This window comes from Camelus dromedarius, chromosome 3 (assembly GCF_036321535.1).
Source record: "Camelus dromedarius isolate mCamDro1 chromosome 3, mCamDro1.pat, whole genome shotgun sequence".
NCBI lineage: Eukaryota > Metazoa > Chordata > Mammalia > Artiodactyla > Camelidae > Camelus > Camelus dromedarius.
Window position 1 is genome coordinate 52,398,502 of NC_087438.1, and position 20,841 is coordinate 52,419,342.

The following is a 20,841-nucleotide window of genomic DNA, read 5'->3' on the forward strand; positions in this document are numbered from 1 at the left end:
CAACCCACACCAAAAAATATTCGACGAGTCGCTAAAGACAAATATTGGCAGCGAAAGAAGACGCAAAATTCTGCTGACTTTGTGCCAAGCTGTAAAATGAGCTTCTACACTTGATAAAGAGAAAGAATCTCAACTCAGGGTATCGGGGCTAACAGCTGAGGAGAAATGCTGTCACATGCCAGCTTCCCTGACCCAGGACAGGCAGGCGTGGGGACCAAGAACTCTGGTGCGGCCCCCACTTCCACTTACTAAGAACCCAGCAGCTTTCCAGATGTTACCATCTCACCAGAACCCTCTAATCTGGGTTTTAAAAATAAATCTTTATGGCTTTATTCCAAATTATGGAAGTAATATGTGCTCACTACTAAAAATTAAAACTGCAGCAGTACAGAACATAAAAAGTGCAGTCACTGCACCTCCAATCCCAGCAGCCAGGACATGACGTTGACTATTGTTTGGACATATCTGCAGGAGACACTGCAACTGTTCCCAGTTTATAGCTGATGAAACAGATAACTCAAAGAACTCATCTGCTGGCTCAAAGGAAGTAAGTCAAAGCTGGAATTCAAACCCGGGCCTTTCTGATATCCCAGAATTCGGCACATTCAGTTAGGCGGCCCTATTCCCACACCCTGCTCCCTCGTCCCACCACCAACCTCAGGTGTAAGTACTACAAGGCACCGACAGGGTTTCCACAACTAGGTTTACAAAGAGGAGCTGCCGTCATCTGCAGAGTCAGCTCACATGCGCAAGGTTAGTGTCATGACTAGATCTGTTTTCCCAGCCTCTTGGAAATGTGAAATCCTCCATCAGCATGCTGTTATTTGAGGGAGATGACTGTACTTTTCCCACAGAACCAGTGCAGAACAGAAAGCACAGAGACGCCTGAAGTCAGTAGCTCATGACTTCCATGTGAGGCCCGGACCTGGAGAGCCCTGAGTTCCAGGGCTGTGATTTATCAGTTGTGTGTGACCCTGTGCCTCAGTTTCTCCATCTGGATTACAAAGCGAGTGGATGAACCGACTGCCAAGGTGCCTTCTAGCTGCTAGTATTCCACACAGTGATGGGCGACCTCATTAAGAGCTGGTGGGCCTCATGCGCCCCACCTAACTTTTTTTCATTCTGCTCGATAACTCATTTCAGGTTGAAGGATAGAAAGTGGCTCTGCGTTGCCACTTCTCAAATATGCCCAGAAAGAAATGAAAGTGCTTTGAAAATGATGTATGATCCTATTGTTCTTGTAGATTTATTCCAATTAAATGAATGGATGATAACCATCTTAAACGACTCATTTGTTAGCACGCAGTCTTTCCGTTTGTAGAAATCTCCTATTCAGGGGGCATCAAGAGAGCTGTGCAGATGAAACCTTGCCCTCCTTGGAGCTTTCAGCTCTGGATGGGGAAACACACGAATCTAAATAACTGCAGTATGAAGAAGCAAGAGCTCAGTGTCCCAGGATGCTCCGGAGAGATTCAAGGGGCTCAAATTTGGAGGGACCAGGAAGGGCTTCATGAGTAGCAGGGATGTGAACTGGGCCCTCAAGAAGGGTCAGAGAAGCCAAGGAAGACAGCGGAGGCATTGCAGCGGTGCTGAGGGCTTGACTCAGCGGAATGACAGAGGGTGTAGGATGCAGGCTAAGGAGGCTGCGTGTGGCCGCGGGCCATTGGGAACCACTGACAGCTGTCAAGCAGGGACGTGGGAGGCTGTGCCTGTGTCCCCTTCTAACCAAACCCACAGCCTAAATGACCTCCAGCACCTACAACCCTACCGAGCACATCGAGGGCCGTCGGCATCCACTCAATAATCCCCTTGGAAATGGCAAGCTAGTGTCAGGAAACGGATTTGAATTTGCTCTAAAGGGGAAACAGAGAGCAGCTCCAAGCATGCAAACCTGGATGACTCTTGGACCTCAGGCACGGAGTTGGCAATGTTACCAGAGAGAATGCGTGCATGGGAGAGGAGAGGGGGCGAAGGCCGTTCTTGCAGCCTGTAATCATGAGCAGAAATAGCATCTCATTATAACCTTTAAAGAGAAGAGGCCCTTTAAATGAAATGGTAACAAAGCTGCAGAGAATCACTTTGAAGACTTGGCCTTTGGTGTGGAAAATGCTACCATCTGTCAGGGCCCTTCATCTACAATCAAGCTTCCACCAGCAGAATCTGAGTGCTTCTTACGTGTGCCTGTGTGTCAGGTACCCACGTACACGTTACACAGTGGGATTGGACGTGAGAATTCTAACGATTCCACGTCTGGCTTCCAAGGTGAGTTGCGGCTGCAGACGGAGCAGTGTCTTAACCTCAGAGCAGCCCAGGTCAAGGCTGGGGCCTGTGGCAACCTAATGCTTTTTCTCTAAGGCAATCTCATGCCTTTGAAATCATTTCTCCTCCTGGTTTGAGGCAGGCAGACTAGAACTGAGGGGAGCCACGGAGTCTGGGGCTGGAAAGCCTCAGAACCAGGCAGAGCTGAACTCATACCTGCAGGACCTCGGAGCCTAACCTGGGGTCACAGCTGCTCCCCACCACTTTGGATGTTTCCAGGCTTTCCTATAAATCAGCTTAAACGGTACTATCCTGCTCCCTCAGGCTCTCCCACAGGTTCCCTCCACAGCCCATCCGGGATTGCTGGAGAAAGACACTGTGTAGGTCAGCCTGCTAGAAAGAAATATGTTATGGTAGGGGGCACAGAGATAAATAATTCTTAGGAACTATTCTTAGAAAGGAAGGAGGGAAGAGAAAAAGGTACTAACTGAACAGAGACCAAAACATGTCCATCCAAGGTCACCTCAGAGCAGAGCCTGTAAGGTTGAATAACAGGTTTCCTCAAAGAACACAGGAAAGCAATTACAGCCACACGTGTGACACCAGCCATGGTGGGTGAGGGCAGGGTATTGAGATAAAAGCTGAGCCAGATTTGGGCTACTGAGAGGACCAGTGCCCAATGTAACGAAGAAAAGGGAAGTTTCCAGAGAGGCAGGAATGGGAACAGAGCATAGAGAAGACACCAAGAAGAAGCAGGGCCCTAGACTCAGAGGGGAAGTCAGGTCGAGCCGAGACCAGAGGTGGGGGCTTCATAAACACATATGTGTCTGTCAAGGTTGGAGGGGTGGGGTGGGGTGGGGAACAAAGGAGTGAGTGGCCAAGGCCGCATCATCTCTTGGCTGATATTTTCAATTAGGGGAAGGGTGGGGTGGGCATTTATATGTTGGGCACAGAGTTTCAAACATTTGTATGTGATCATGTTAATTAAAATAAAAAGTAGCTTGTGACTCATATTTTTTAGGCACAAAATGTGGGCCACAGGTTCAGGGATAAGAGGAGAGTGTGAATTGCCATCTGGAGGCACTTTTAGCTTCAAGAAAGGCTAAGAGACAATAAAACAAAGACTTTAACCTGTTGATCTATTCATCACTCATTAACAAACACTTACTGAGAACTTAGTAAGATGGTGGGCTTTGTGCAACACGCTGGGAAGAGGGCAGAGAATGAAAAAGATAGAGACCCTGTCTTCATGGAGTTTCTATGCTTTTTCTTTGGCTTTACATTTTATTTATTTTTAATTTTTTTTAACTGTGGTAAAATAGACATAACATAAAATTTACTATCTTAACCATTTTTCTTAGGTGGTATGCATTTTATTACTATTATTTTTTTATTGAAGGATAGTCGTTTTACAAGGTTGTGTCAGTTTCTGGTGTATAGCATAATGTTTCAGTCATACATATGCATAAATTCCTTTTCATATTCTTTTTCATTATAGGTTACTACAAGATAATGAATATAGTTCCCTGTGATATACAGGAGAAGCTTGCTGTTTATCTCTGTTACATACAGCAGCTAGTATCTGCTAACCATTTTTAAGTGTGCAGCTCAGTGGCAGCAAGTGCACTCACACTGCTGGGCACCGTCGCCACCATCCGTCTCCAGAACTCTTCTCATCTTGTAAGACTGAAACTCTGGACACATTAAAGAGCGATACCTCCACTCCCCTCTCCACCGAACCCCTGGAACCCACCATTCTACTTTCTGTCTCCATGATTTTGACTACTCGAGGTACCGCATATAAGTGGAATCACACAGTATTTGTCATTTTTGGTGACTGGCTCATTTCATTTCCCATACTGCCCTCCAGGTTTATCCCTGTTGCAGCATGTGTCAGAACCCTCTTTCTTTTTAAGGCTGAATAACATTGCACTGTGTGTATGTACCACATTTTGTTCATCCACTCCTCTGTCAATGAACACTTGGGTTGCTTGCACCGTTTGGCTATTGTGAATATTGCAGTTCATGTCCCTGCTTTCAGTTCCTTTGGGTATACATCCAGGTATGAAATTGCTGGATCACATGATAATTCTATTTTTAATTTTTTGAGGACCTGCCATACTGTTTTCTACGGAGGCTGCACCATTTTACATTGCTATCAGCAGTGCACAAGGGTTCCAATTTCTTCACAACCTCATCAATAGTTGTTATTTTCCTTCCTTCCTCCCTGAAGCCATTCTAATGGGTATGATCTATGGTTCTTTGGATCTCTTTATGCTTTATTGCAGAATCTCCTGATCTGTGGGAGATCCTATAACCTCTGGGGTGTGTGTGTGTGTGTGTGTGTGTGTGTGTGTGTGTGTGTACATCAGTCTTTTGGGAATAATTTTACTATTACATACTACCAAGGGTATGTAGCCATGAAAAAAAACCCTAACTCCACCAGTAGGAAGGGCTCTGTGGGTGCCGTATATCTTAGAATAAGAGGGAGGTGGTGCAGATGCTAAAACCTAAGAGGCCAGCTTTTTAGGGGATATGGTACTACTTAGAAAGTAGGGCTTCCCTGGGGAAATTCCTACGAGTCATAAGAGGAGGAGACACTATTCCACCACTGCCAACAAGACCCACTAAAGGAGAGGGAGCAGATGGCAAAGTGGATTGATGCAGTGATATTTTAGAACAGGGATCAGAAAGGTGGGCAGGATGTGGTAATAACAAAATCATATAATAATTCACATTACTCTAGCACTTAAACATTTCTAACATTTTCACTTGTATTCATCTATTTACACCCATGCCTTTGGCTATACGTGCACATTTCCCAGCAGAGTGAAAAGGGGAGAAACTGAGTAAGTAGCTTTGCTCCTTTGAGGTCCGAACATACAAAGCCCCACAGAATGCGGAAGTTGGAAGGGGCCTTAGAGATCACGTAATCCAGTCCTCACTTCATAGACGAGGGAGCGAAGAAGTGGCCTTTGGGAAGGGGGAGGGGGATCCTACTCTCTTCTCCCGTAAGTAAGTACAAATTGTCTAGGAAGTGCTGGAGTTAGAAACCAAAGAAATGTGTCTGTGGTAACACTAACTCCATTGCCAGGCCTAATTTATGCCCTGGATTGACTCTTCTGATTTTATTCCACAAAAGCCTTTAGAGCATATTCATAAAACAGATTCTGTGAATATGACTTGCAGACTTGGTGTCCTATAAACGTGTATTTTCTTATAGCTGGATTTAATTTCCCCCCACCAATTAATTGCACAGAAAAGGAAATGGGCTTGTGTCAGCAACCTATAAAGGAGCTGAATCCCACAAGTAGCTCCCCTCTTTTCTAATTCTGCCACACAGTGGATTGAAATGGATATAAAAACTGGGCAGAAAAGGCACACCACAGTGATGCCCACGTGTGAGGAGGGGGGTGTGGCACGTTGCTGCCCGCAGGCAGACAGTAGAGAATGTCCTGTTTTGTGGACCAACAGTGGATGTGGTGCTATGTCAATGCCGGGGCCTGACAACATCCCTCGTTACACACAGGAGTCAGAGCAAGAGTTCCCAAGCTGGCAGGGAAGGCCAACAGGAAGGCCTGGAATGGCTTCAAGAAGGGGAGAAAGAGCAGCTGGCGGCCGGAAAGCACCCCGACAGCAGCAAAGGGTCTCAGTAAGTCCATCAGTTAACTGGTGGGAAACTGAGTCCAAGAAAACAAAAGACCGTACAATCTATGAGCGACAAGACTAGGACGGTGGTCTATTCTGATTTCCATGCCCTAGTTCTCACACTGGAGAAAATTTTCACCTGTGCTGGCACTTTGCTGGAGGCACTTTAGGGAAGATGGCAAAAATCCTAGCAGGTTATACCAGGAACCCTGTGGCAAGCAGCACTACGGCCACCGGGTCACACGGGAATGTAGTTCTCCAGCTCCCATTCTGATGCCAAGACCAAATACAGCTTAGTGAGTGAAGGGGCGCATGGCTTTTCATTTGTAGATGAAACTTAGTGGGTGAGGACAGCTTACAACCATTGTAATGCGGGCAGCATATTCAGCACTTCCCTGGTTGCTGTACTGAGCTCTGCAGTGCACTGAATTACTCAGAAGTTTTAAAAACCATTCCTGCCTCCCCTCTATTCCCTTCTGGCCACTCTGAGGGATTCTGATACGACTGACCCCTGGTTAAGAACCGCTGCTCTAGCGAGCCAGTTACTGACTGGGATGTGTCACCGCCCTAGGTGTGCTGGGGCAGAGAGAAGTTTAAACCACTGGCGTGGCTCCACAGTAACTAACTGTAGGTCTGTGATCCTCTTACACAGCTGATCAAATCATTTCCTGGCACTTCTAGAACAATTCTTCTAGACCAATAGAAATGCAATGCAAATTACACGTGCAATTTTGAATTTTCTATTAAGCACATTAAAAAAGGAAAAAGAAATTGGTGAAATTAATATCAGAATATTTTAGCTCAGTATATCCAAAGTATTGCCATTTCCACAAGTAATAAATCTGTATTATATTTTTCATTCTAAGTTTTCAAAATCTGATGTGCATTTTACACTTACAGCACAGCTCAACCCACAATTAGCCACATCTCAAGTGCTCAAGAGTCACACAGGGCTAGCGGCTGCCATACGGGACATATGACTACCCTTGCCTCTCTCACTGACATATTTTACTCCAGTAGAAATAGAAAATTCTCCATCATATGGCCATTCCTACCTATCTCAGGGCACTTTCCTTTCCAAGTCTAATGATCCTCTCTGGTCTTTATTCCATCCCAGCTCTCCTCCAATTGTCCATTCAGTCATAAGTAGTCATTACTGAGCACTGACCAAGTGCTGGGTGTTTGTGTTAACTTAGGAGGATGTGAAGATAAATCCGACACAGACTCTGACTTCCAGAGGCTCTCAGCAAATTCACCAAATTCTCTTGTATGTTGTGAATGCTCTACAGAGATACATATGAAGGGTGCACAGAAGAAGGAAAGAGAGCTTCTTCTGAGGCTTCTGGAAAGCACTCACAGAGATAGGGCACTTGGACTGGGTTTTAAGGGATAAGGAAAATTGTGGCGAGGCCGGGAAAGGTGTTTCAGGCATCGGGAAAAGCATATTTAAGACATAAGTATGATGATCTGCATGCTTGGGAATGACAAGTGTCTAGTAGGGCAAGAAGACGGTAGGGAGGGCCTGGAGTGAGGCTGGCAGGGTGAGCTGGATCTCGAATGCCCGATGACACATTCAGGATTACTGTGGGCTCCTTCTCTGGGTGGGGAAATCATAAGGCCATAAGCACAGATTGGAGAGGACAAAAGAATAAGAAGACCATCAACCATGGGGTAGCAGCATGTCTGGAAAGAAGGGGCTGTGAGCACCCAAGTGAACGGAGGGAGTGTGAGGAATTATTTTCTGAAGACAGAATGCATCTCACGATGAAGCATTAGGATGGAACGTGGGCAAAGGGCCTAGGTAAGAATTTTCAGGGCCTAAGTCACGATGTAGGGGCATTAGGGCTCCCGTGTGGTATTCACACAGGACTATTACAACCTGTGGGATATGACAGAACCAAATAGTCTCTTTTCCTGCAGGAAGTAACAGGGTTCCCTAGGGGTTAATTTAGGCAGGAGGCAGAATCAAGCTAAGTTTTGGGATTGCCAGGGAAGTCATGGGTTTATGAGACCCAGCAGGTCTGGGCAGCACCTGGCCAGCCTGATCAGATGATGCGCTTGCTTATCTGACCTTGAGTTTTCTGGAAGGAGGCTCTGACACTCTCAGGTAGGGACAGGGCAATAACAACATGACATTTACAGTAAGAAGGAGCCTCTGAGATCCCATGGGTTCTCCTTTTATAGATGGGAAAGCGGAGGCACGGAGAGGGAAATGCTTATAAGGTCACAGAGCTAATAAGTGGCATTCACTCTGTGGCACCAAAGCCACAGCGAGACTGGTACAACAGGCACCATGGAGAACCGTCTGCCTGTATAGCAAACTCACGTGGAAAAAGAGAACGTTAGGCTAGAGACACCCTAGATAATACAATTGTCTTTGTGAGCCAGAGAGATTTAATTTAGTAGCAATAAACAAGGTACTCACACGGCGAAATGTCTACAAAGTTTGGGTCGATATTATGCAGCAGCTCCATTCTGGGGGATGGGCTTCCTTCACTAGGAAAAAAAAAATTTAGGAAATGTTAATTTCCTTTCTCAAATGAGTATGAATGATTTTAATACCTCCTTTCCTTGTACTTACAGGAAATGACAAGTGAGCCAGTTAACAACTTTGTCAGGAATTCAGAGGTCTCTGAAATCTGTGGCTGGTGCATCTTTTAAGTAGTCATCACTTGTCTACATTATCATCACGACTGAACATCCACATAACAACTCCAGTGTCAGTTTTTTAAAAATTGAGTCCTGTGGCCCTTCACAATAAATAACGTGGCTACATTTGAACAGGACCATTCATTACAGCAGTGAAATGAGAACTCAAGTCATCCAGCATAGACTTTACACAGAACCCTCACAGGGAAACGAAGAAAGAGCGTCTGCTAAGACGCCAGCGCCAATATCACAGATGCAACATGCCTTTTAAATATTAGCCTGGATGAGAAAAATGAATGCCTTCCATATCTAAATTTACTAGGTGAAACTTAATATGTAATACAAACACATGTTAAGTAGTTCTATCTTATTAGATTTTTTACAAAGTGCACGTACAAATACAACCACAACCTATGTTAGTGTTGGAAAGAAACCTGGAGCTCACTTAGTCCAATGCCCTCACATTACAGATGAGAAAGGCACATAGTAAGTTATCGGCCAAAAACTGGGCTGTGGGTGTTCTTTAAAAATGGGGAGCATAAACACCATGAGATGTATGCGGGATGTGCATGAAACACCCGGGTCACCTTGCTACTACAGACTCAGTCTTATGGAAGAAGTTATTAGACATAACTGCTATCATTTTTGCTGGGATCACTGTAGTTTGGTAGCATAGTCTGAAGTCAGGGAGCGTGATTCCTCTAGCTCTGTTCTTCTTTCTCAAGATTGTTTTGACTATTCAGAGTATTTTGTGTTTCTACACAAATTTAAAAATTTTTTGTTCTAGTTCTGTGAAAAATGCCATTGGTAATTTGATAGGGATTGCATTGAGTCTGTAGGTTGCCTTGGGTAGTATGGCCATTTTAACAATATTTATTCTTCCACTCCAAGAACACAGTATCGCTTTCCATCTGTTAGTGTCATCTTCCGTTTTTTTCATCAGCATCTTGTACTTTCAAAGAACAAGTCTTTTGCCTCCTTAGGTAGGTTTATTCCCACATGTTTTATTCTTTTTGATGAGATGGTAAATGGAATTGTTTCCTTGAATTCTCTTTCTAATGTTAAGATATTTTAAAGCAGTACATAACTTGTGAAAATTTCTATGTTCCCACAAAAACATTTAAAAGTATAACAAGGAGAAAACTCAGATCTCAGATTTACAGAGCAGGATCACTGGAGGTGGAACCCAGGCATCAGTATGGGTTTTTTTGAACTCCCAGATGATCCCAACATTCCAGCAGACAAGACTGCAAACCACTGATCTGAGGCAGTGCTTCTCAAACTTCAGATCACTTGGGGAACTTGTTAAACTATGAAGTCTCATATATTAGAGCCAGAGGTTGGGGGAGCCCAGGAATCTACATTTTTAACAGGTTCCCAGGTGATATGTTGTTGTTCCTGGTCTGAGGACCACACTTTGATTAGCAAAATTGGGAGAAATCTCCTGGAGTCCTCTTACTTGGGATCAGAACTCTTCTTAGGAGTTTCCTAAATTAGAAATTCATTTGGATTAGAGCTGATTCTAGAGCACGAGTCTCAATCTTGGCTACACGATGCAATCACCTGGGGAGCTTTAAAAAATACTAATGCTTGACTTACACCGTAAGAGAGTGATCTCATTGATCTGGGGTTCAGCCTGGGGCAAAAAGATTTATAAAAGTACCCAAGTTGATTTTTTTTCAAATTAGCTTTCGAATTTACAAACCATATGACTCATGATGTTTTCAAGGTACATCCATATTGTAGCATGTATCGGTACTTTCTTCCTTTATATGGCTGAATAACATTTCATTGTATGGAGAGAACATATTTTCTTTATCTACTCATCATTTGATGGACATTTGAGTTGTTTCCACTTTTTCCACTATTATGAACAATGCTGTTGTGTTTATTCATGCATAAGTTTTTGTACGGACATTTGTTTTCATTTCTCTTGGGTATATACCTAGGAGTGGATGCACTACATCACATGGTAACTCTATATTGAACCTGTTAAGGACCTGCTAATCTGTTTTCCAAAGCAGCTGCACCATTATACACTGTTACCAGCCATGCATGAGCATTCCAATTTCTCCACATCCTCTCATTAATGACACTGATTAATGTCTGTCTTTTTGATTACAGCCATCCTTGTTGGTATGAAGTGATACCTCATTGTGGTTTTGATTTACATTTTCCTTTTCATGTGCATATTGACCATTTGTATAGTTTCTCTGGAGAAATGTCTAGTCAGATCCTTTGCTCATTTTTAAATTGAGCTATTTGTCTTTTTTATGATTGAGCTGCAAGAATTCTTAATATATTCTGGATGTGAGTTCCATATCAAATACACGATTTGTTAATATTTTCTCCAATTCTGCGGGTTGTTTTTTGTTTTTTTGATGGTATCATTTGCAGAACAAAAGTTAAAAATTTTCACGTAGTACAACTTAACTATTTTTTCTTTCATTGCTTTTGGTATTTTATCTAAGAAACCACTGCCTAATCCAGGCATAGAGATTTACTCCTAATTTTTCTTCTAAGATTGTTACAGTTTTAGCTCTTATATTTATGTCTATGATCCACTTTAAGTTAATCTTTGTGTATTCTGTAAGGTAGGGATCCCATTTCTTTCTTTTGCCTGTGAATATCTAGTTATCCCACTAATGTTTATTGAAAAAATCATTCTTGCCCAGTTGAACTATCTTGGCATCCTTTAAAAAAATGCAGCTGATCCTAACACGCAGCTTAAGAGGAAAACCACTAATCTCAAGCCTTGCTGTATGATGTTACCACATTTGAGTATATGTTCTACATTCTTGATTTTTTTCTGTAGAGCAAAAGATGGATGTCTAGCTTTCAGGGTGTTGATGTAATGAGCCCAGATATAATGATAATGGCTTCCCCTTGAAAGGAAGTCTTAGTTTCTCAGAATATACCTTAAGAAATCTAGCGATAACTTCCTACAATCAGTCCCTTTATATGCCCCAGTTAGGGATAGAAGTATCTTAAACACAAATTTTTAGCATATGATACAATTTCTTCCTTAAAGTTGTGTATACCAAAGTGAGCTGGAGGGGAAAAAAAAGTATTTTGAATACTTATAACACAGTTTTCAGCAATATCACTGTGTGATCATTACAATCCAATTGAATAAATAATGGCCTCATCAAACTCATAAAATGTTTACAAGATTGATCATTGCTATGTTATAACACGTGTTAACTTTTACCTTCTACATGTATCTATGTATTTATAGGTAATGCTTCAATTACTGTGGTATTTCATGATTCTTTTGTACATCATACTTTCCCAAAGTTTCATTTCCATACAACCGAAGCACTAGGAATTGGACAATGTCAATTACTTCAATAGTTTATGGTCTTCCTTCCACCAATTCTGAGGGCCTCACTCTCTCGTGGGCAGCCCTGCGCTGTCTTTAAGAGCGTGGCCTTTCAGGGTTTGCATCTAAACTCCACAAGGTTATATAAACTGGAGCCTTGTTCTTCTCACTAGCAGGAGGTGGATAAAAGTACCTACGTACAGGATTGTTTTGCAAATTATATGAGGAAACACATGTAAAGTGCTTGGGATGGAATAAGTGCTGAATAAGCCAGTAGCTTAAAAACTTAGATACAGATACAAGAATAATATGTAGATACGATGGAACATGAGTATTTCTATCCATTCCTCTTGCTGGTAAGAGTTCCCTTATGAAATACACTGGTGTAGCTATAACGTTAATTTCTAAGACATATTATGATATCCTCTTCCATGGGAGGGTCTCTTATTAGAAAAGTATCAGTGTCAAATATAGCTAAATCACAGTCCACTCATGAACTGCATATAAAAAACATAGACTGCAATCTGTTATCTAGGATTTCCCATTTTTTGGATTAAGCATGTGGTATAGTTTAGCTGTATAAGTGACATCATCTCTATTAGACTGTTGATTGCATTTGTAAAACTTAAATCTCTGAATAATGACCAATGATGTTCATGGAAAAGGACTTTTCAATAAGCACGCAAGTCCATGAAATGCCTTGGTTTTATTATGGCAAGAAAATGGGTGTTTTTATTAGGGCACATGTTTGGGCTCCAGGCTGAAAGGAACAAAGCAGAGCCCTCTAATCAGCTTCTTTAAGGCAGGCACCTAGCGGAGTGTTCAGAGGCCCTTCCTTCCGCACAGTGCTCACTGCCCACCCCAGCACGCACTAATGGTCATGGCAGTAAGGACAAAGAATTACGCAAAGAAAAAGAACTGTAACATGTTCACACTGGCCACTTAATGCAGAGACCTACCTTTAAACCAGTGAAATGGGCATGTTTCATGCACATTCATAACAACCAAGCTGGAATTAATTGTGGGCAGCAGGGGAGTTGTTTGTTTTGGCCAGACTAGTTTGAATGATAGTAGCTGGAATCTATACAGCATTTATTCTGCGCCATATACCATTTCAAATGCTTTGCATGTACCATCTCATTTAATCTTGGACATTATGATGTAGATACAACCTTGGCACAGGGCAGTTAAGTGACTTACTTAGAAGATCACGTGGTTGAGAAGGTGACAGACTTGGGGTTAGACTCAGGCAAACTACTGAATTCCCCACTCCTAACCACTATGCTAAACTGTCTCCTCAGTCAAATGTAGACATGGCCTCAGTATCTTTCTGAATGTTTCCATTCATCAAGTTTATTTTTAAGGCTCCATTAACAAATATCTCTATTAACTTCAAATGCCTCTGTTAACAAAAGAGTTAATCATTTTTTGCAATCCTCTTCTCTTAAAGATGTACAAAATGGTATATAGTTAATTGTCTCTGATTACACTTCAGTGTTCAATTTTAATTTACCCAAATTTCATGTTTTCTGGATTAGTTTAAAAAGGGGAGGGAGTAAGGATACACTGATTGGTAACTAGTTTCCAATCTGCTATAAATATTTTCTAAAAGTCTACAGTTTCAGACACTGAGATCACAGCACTGTCCATTTATAAATAGAGTTTCCAGTTTTTGACTTTCATTTTCCAACTAGTCTCAGGGTGGGGCAGTAAAACATTTTCCATAAATAAATGAAGTGCTATTATATTCCACACTTCTTTCACCACTAGCTGCTGACCATCTGTTATAAAAAAAAAAAAAAAAAAAAGAGACACCCTAGAAAGCAGTATCAAATTTTTAGAAATAGAAATACCCATGGCATATTTTCTGAGACCAAATTTTGGAAAACAAAAAGTGACTGATTAAAAAATTCAAGAAACACTCACAGAGTAACATCCATCCTGTTAACCTTTTGTAAGTGTCATCATCATCCTCATCACCTTCACCTCAGGCTGCTGAGTTGTTACCATGTCCAGGCACCGTGCTAAGTGTTTTCCACATATTCTGTCACTACATCCTCACATAAGTGCCTGTGGTAGGCACCACTGATGCAACATTTCACACATGAGGAAGCTGATACTTAGAGATGTTCAGTAACTTGCCCAAGATCACACAAATAACAAAGGGACAGGACACGGGATCTGAACCGGTTCTAACCACAGGGTTCACATTCTCAAGCATTATACTATTGAAGTTCCTCGCAGGACTTATTTTCTTTGTTATATGGGTGAGGGTGATATTGTGTTTGCAGAAATTTCATGTTCCTTTAAAAAGCCATTTTAACATGCAAACATTATCATGAAAGAAGTTTAGGCATGGATATAAAATTGTAGCTAAATTTGCTGAGGAAATACATAACTTAAATTCATTCGACACAGAGTCATATATGAGGAGAGAAATTTTTCATGCACATTTTTATTAAGGAATCATTTATTTTTTTAAGTAGGCTACTTAAGCAATATGTAGTATTATTAAGAATAACTGAATCACATCCTTATTATACTCTTTTCCCATTCATCACTGAAAAATAATTGGTAGACTGTCTGGGTTAGTATCAGGGCAAACCAGCAGAACCCAATACGCCTTTTTTCCAACTTCCATTATAATCCCCAAGAAGAATTACAAAAAGATGAAAACTGGCAACAGTGTTGGAAACTAAAGAGAAGACCAGATGCCAAAGTCCTGAGGGGATTTTCACTAATGCCAGTGCTGAAGAGATTAACGGCATATTCTTGGATTCTACCGTAAGAATCAAAACCTGACCCCAAAGAAAATAGAAAAAGATGGATTCACTTTGTCTACCTCCAGCTATAGAACTGAGGGGCGGCATGAAATAAAAAATGGGCAGGGATCTCCCATTAGGTGTCTTCAGAGCCGGCCCATCACGCCTTCCCTCCCTCACCGCCAGCCACAAACACCAGGCCAACTTGGAAGGAATAGGAAGAAACAAGGCAGATAGGCTGCATTCTAGAATGTGATGCAGCCAGACAGAAAATATCTGAAACGACCCTCAGAACACTACATAACTGTGGACATAGGGTAGAAGCTCTTTTGTCAAAAAGGGTAAAGGAGGGAATCAAAAAAGAACACACCATTCCTTAAATATTTTGTTTTAACTTAAAAAAATATAGAGAGAGAGATAGATAAATAGATACAGAGATATATACATTCACTGGACTGCAAGGACTATATGCAGTTTTGAATGCAGGGCTACCAGTTGGGTTCCCTATCAACCTCATCTCATAAACCATCACAATGCTTCATCTCCAGTTTCTAGGGCTGTTTTCCTTACGCTGGAGCAAGAGCCTAAGAACAAGTGAATTTCTAGATTTCCACAGAATAATGGTGGCCATCTACATTTGAATCTTTCCACACGTTCTCCTTTAAAAAAATTTTTGAAAAGGAAAGAAAGTAAAATCACCCAACACCCAAGCTTAAAACACAAGCAGGAGACAGAATATATTTAAACTCTGGATGGATGTGAGGAAATAACCATCTAAGACCCGAACGGTCAGTACCAGGGCTCCCTCTAGGGAAGAGGTAGGCTGGGATCATGCAAAGGAGGGTGTGGGGTATGACAGGGGAAGGGACTCAGATAGTGTCTGATAAAACAAACCCCGGAAAGAGAAGGCCCCACCCCGAGTGACCAAAGGCCTGGTACCTAGTGGATCGGCTGACTGGCTACCGGGCAGTCACGAGGAAGCGGCTTGGAAGGTGTGCAGGATCTGAGCGGCAGTCAACTGGTGTCACAAAAATGTCATACAAATTGGTGCCAATCCTGAGAAAGGGAGTTGAAGAACAGGTGTCTTCTAGCAGGTGGATGGTAAGGGACAGGAGGAAGAGGCAAAAGATCAGGGTCCTACTGAACAACACAGTATCTACCATAGGATCCTAAGGAGGCAGACCAGAAAGAAAGGGGCCGCGTGAACTTTAGGCTCCACGGTCTAAAGTGTGAGACTAGAGAAACTGCACTTCCCTGCAGCCACAGAAGAAGCAGGCTCTTGAACTACAAATAACTATCCAAATCCCAGCCCCACAGATCACCTGCCATTGCGGGTCCAGGAAAGGGCTAATATACATAAACACGGACAACAGAAAGGGTTCAGCATCGAAACAAAGTTACCATAGAAGTTAAGAAAATAGCAAATGAGAATTCAAAATTTTGGCAAATGAAAATATTCTCCCACTATGGAAAAAAGAAAGCCGCAAAGCAGAAGAAAATATTTCAATACAAATTAAATATAATTAAATCAGCAACTGTTGTTATTTAAGAAAATGCCATGAATCAAACATTTATGAGCTTAGACACTGAACTAAGGGAAGAAACTGAAAGGAAAAACAAAATCTCAGAGACAAAGGGATATTGTTATATAATTGAAAGTACATGAAAACATATAATGGGTAAAACTGAAAAGGGAGAAGATGATTCAAAATAAGGAGGAAAAAAAAGAAGTAAAAAGGCTCAGAAAGAAACTGATAAAAACAAAAGATATATAAACAAGATTCAATAATATTTATAATTGGAATCCCTGAAAAAGAAACACAAAACAATAGAATATAAATTTAAAACGATAACTCAAAAAAACTGAAATAAAAGACTTGAATGTAGAGGCCAAAAGAGCCCCACTGTGTATCTGGAAAAACTGACCAGTTTGTTCAGCTTTAAGACATATCTAGCAAGAGTCTTAGACTTTAAATAATACTAGCAGTGATAATACAAAAAACCTTCTGGATCTCCAGGCAAAAAGGCCAAGTCACTTGCACATGAAATAATATCAAGGTGACATTAAACTTATCAACAGCAACATATAAAACAAGTAAAGAGCGGGATGACATTTTCAAGAAACTCAAGGAAAGAAAAGTATAAGACAAAGATCTTCTGTCAGTTGAACTGCTTTGCTATTATCAAGGCTGTAGGAAAGGTTTTAATACACAGGCAAAGATTCAAAGAATCCTGAGAAATCTATTAAAGAATGAATTCCTCCAACAAAGAGATAATTGAGAACACTTAAGAAATGGACAAGTGGTTAGCACAGAAAATATTATTGTAGATCTAAGGCAAAAACAAAATTGTGGATAAGGACAGAAGAAAAGCATTATACGTTATAGGCTCTGACAAAGCAGAAGTAATACCACAAAAAATAAAACTGGAAGGGAAAGGGTAAAGCTGAATAAGCCATTGATTTTCTTATGGGTAATAAGTGGGAGTCGAAGATGGTGTTTAAAGCTGACAAACCAAATAGCACAACCTAAAAAGGGACTAAGAGAATTACGTAAAGATATTAGTATAATGGTGACACTAGAATAAACTATACAGTGTTCTAAATATTAAAAAACTAACAAAAGTTCAAAGACAAAAAATAAATATAATGGAACAATACCACAAAGCTAAGAATAAAAATGATAGTTACAGTAACATATAAACTCATCTGCTAAAATAAAATATTTTCTGATCGGATCACAAAGAAAAACCTAATACTACACCCCAAAACTACAAAATACACATTCGTTTCAAGTCCACATGGCACAGACACTAAGAAAGTAGTGCCGAGTCTCAAATTTAGAAGGATTGAAATGATAAAAAATATGTCCTCTGGCAACAACAGAATTAAACTAGAAATCAATAATCTAACTAGAGAAAACCTGAAACATTTATAAATTAAACAACACACTTCTAAACACATAGGTCAAAGAAAAAAATCACTATTTGCACCATTTTCACCATTATACTTGGCAGTAAATTTAACACAAATTCTACCTTGTCAGATACCAAGATCGTCATCTCAACTTTCTTTATGTTTAAACCTGGGATGTTTTGCTGTAAGGGTACTTGCCAGAAGACAACAAAGAAATGTCTATAGAATCTTAAGGAGAAAAGATTTGACAACAATTCTTTGTCAAATTATTATTTATGTTTAATGCAAACAATTCAACCAAGGAGGGGTTAATACCCAAAATATACAAACAGCTCACACAACTCAATAACAACAACAACAAAAAAAATCAAACAACCCAATCAAAAAATGGGCAGAAGACTTAAACATTTCTCCACTGAAGACATACTAATGGCCAATAGGCACATGAAAAGATGTTCAGCATTGCTAATTATTAGAGAAATGCAAATTGAAACCACAATGAGTTTAACACCTCACACTGATCAGAATGGCTAACATCAAAAAGTCTACAAATAATAAATGCTGGAGAGGGTGTGGAGAATAGGGAACCCTCCTACACCGCTGCTGGGAATGTAAGTTGGTGCAGCCACTGTGGAAAACTGCAGCAGTTCTTCAAAAAATTAAAAATAGAATTACCATATGATGCAGCAATCCCACTTCTGGGTATATAAGAAAGCAGAGTCTCGAAGAGATATTGTACACCTACGTTCACAGCAGCATGACTCACAAGAGCCAAAAGGTGGAAACAACACAAGTGTCCAACAATGGATGGGTGGACAAACAAAACGTAGTATATACTTACATGGAATATTAATCAACCTTAAAAAAGGAAGGAAATTCTGACATATGCTACATGAATGAACCTTGAGGACACTATGCTAAATGAAAGAAGCCAGTCACAAAAAGACAAGTACTGTAGGCTTTCACTTAGGTGAGGTATTTACAGGAGTCAAATTTGTAGGGACAGACAGTAGAAGGCTGGTTGCCAGGGGCTGGAGGGAGCGGAAGTGGAGAATTGTTCAATGACTAGAGAGTTCCAGTTTTGCAAGATAAAAAAGTTTCTAGAGATTAGCTACACAACAATGTAAAAACACTTGACACGCTGAACTGTACACTTTAAAATGGTTAAGATAGTAAATTTTATGTGTATTTTAACACAATTAAAAATAAATTTTAAAAAAAGATTAAAAAAAGAAAAATATACTGGATGGAAGAAATGGAAGATTAGGATAATAAACTTGAAGTCAAAGCAACAGAATCTATCCAAAATGAAATATAAAGAGAAAAAATAATTAAAAAACAAGAAAGAGCATAAGGAAGCAGGAGGCAACTTTAAGCCTCCAGGTGAAAAGACTGTGTACCTCCATTCTTCCCAAATTAGTTTTCATGTTTAATCTCATCCACAAGAAGCTTTTCCTTTAATTTAACAAAATAATTCCAGAGTTCGACTGAAAAATTTCAAAAGTGGGACTTGTCAAGAAGCTTTTGTAAAAGAAATATAATGGGGAGGTGGATAGCTGTTTCTAGCAGGTATTTAAATATACTCTAAAAGGTATATTTACAACAGATTAGATTACACCAGTGAGGTGCTACCACGAGAACAGCTAAAACAGACGGCACCAAGACAGATCATAACACTAGTAAGAACTTAAAACATAAAGTGGTACTACCAATCAGTGAAAAGGGAATATTCAACAATACTAATAATGAAATTATATTCAATAGTAATTACTCAAAAATCAGCCTGGGTTGTCATGGTAATGTTTGAAATAAAGCATCATTTTAGTTCAGAGTTTCTTAACCTTTGGCCAATTAAGTATTATACTTCATTGGGCTTCAAGCTAATTGTGAAAATGGGGTGAAAAGTGACACATCCTTCCTTTAACTTTTCTCTTGAAACTGAATCCATAGGTGGGGAAAGTCTTTACAGTTTCATAAAAACTTACTGTTTTTTAACATATTTTACATCATCAGGTAATATTTGATTGTCACCACTGTCATGTTATAACATCTAGAAGAGCTCTCCTTTGATTAGAAGGGAAAAACAGTCCTACCATTATGATCAGGGGTTCTGCTTTTGTTTACATAAGTTTAAGAAATACAAAATAACTTTAAAAAATTATGAAGTATGAATCCTTTGAAATATTTTGAAATAACCTATAGGCTGCTTATCAAGTTGAAAAGCAGAAATACCACACAGAATTGGAAAGAACCTGGAGAAGCCACATCCCCTAGAACTGACAAACATGCTCTGTGTCCTGGGAACAGAGTTAAAACTGAAGCAGTCAAGGAAGTCCTATGGCAAAGAACATCACCCACTCCTGAATAGCTGTTTCTTCTAAAATTTTAGTATTTTGAAGCAGGTCTAAGAGGAAGTGAGAACCATGCAACTAGCAAATCTTTGGACGCTCTCAGCACAGCTGAGAGCTCTGTTACTGCTATTATTGGCATTCCTATTTCATCAGTCCCTTTTGAAATTTTCAAAACTACCATCATTTTGAAAATGGTATTTCCAAGTAAATATCTTACTGGAAAAAAGTTCCAGAATTTTGGGCACAGATCAAGTGTCTCTGACATTTGGCTGTCCCTTTGTTTTTACTGCTTTGGAGAAGCTCCCGACGTCAGTGGGACTGGTTGCTTAAAAGTCTGTATCAGCAGGCGTGGGTGCCAGATGGGCCCCTGGTACCGAATGGACAGTTGCCCAATGCCAGGAGAAGCATCGACTTCCTCGGGGCTGGGGGTGGGGGGTGGAGTGGGGGCTTAATTATTGTTTTCAGGATCTTTGATCAAGAAATGGGAGCAGATGAGAGCACTTCTTCACTTAATAAACAGGAATTTGCTGGATTTCCAGATGAAAGTCTAGAAATGCTTGATTAGACTTTGGGCAGAAATTTTACTTTCTTTCATATAGAAAAGGAAAGCCTACTCTCTCGTGGTTTCACATACCTGGACTATATTATTGATCATATTCTGGTTTCAGCCCTGTAGTCAACATTATGTCCGCCACTGAAGAAGGAAGAGCTCCTACTCTATTTGGGATGGGCCACTATGAGTTCAGTGTTCTCTGACACTGAGGGAAGGCCTTGTGCCATCTGGAGTTAAGAGTGACCAAACTTTTTGCAATTTCTCTGCAGGCAGAAGCAAATATGCACCCAACTCCTAAAGGTGACTTCTGATCAAGACAATCTTAAGATTGAAAGGTGGATTTATAGTCCAAAGTGTGGTGATATGGACGAACACCAATGACT

General features: G+C 40.6%; 1 protein-coding gene across 1 annotated transcript in view; it reads right to left on the reverse strand.

Moving 5' to 3' along the window:
- Window positions 1-20,841, reverse strand: part of ARSB (arylsulfatase B) — a 141,677-nt gene that overhangs the window by 51,083 nt on the left and 69,753 nt on the right. Inside the window, exon 6 of the mRNA XM_031447069.2 lies at window positions 8,333-8,403. Within this exon, the coding sequence (XP_031302929.2) occupies window positions 8,333-8,403 (71 nt within the window). The remainder of the gene's footprint in view (window positions 1-8,332; window positions 8,404-20,841) is intronic.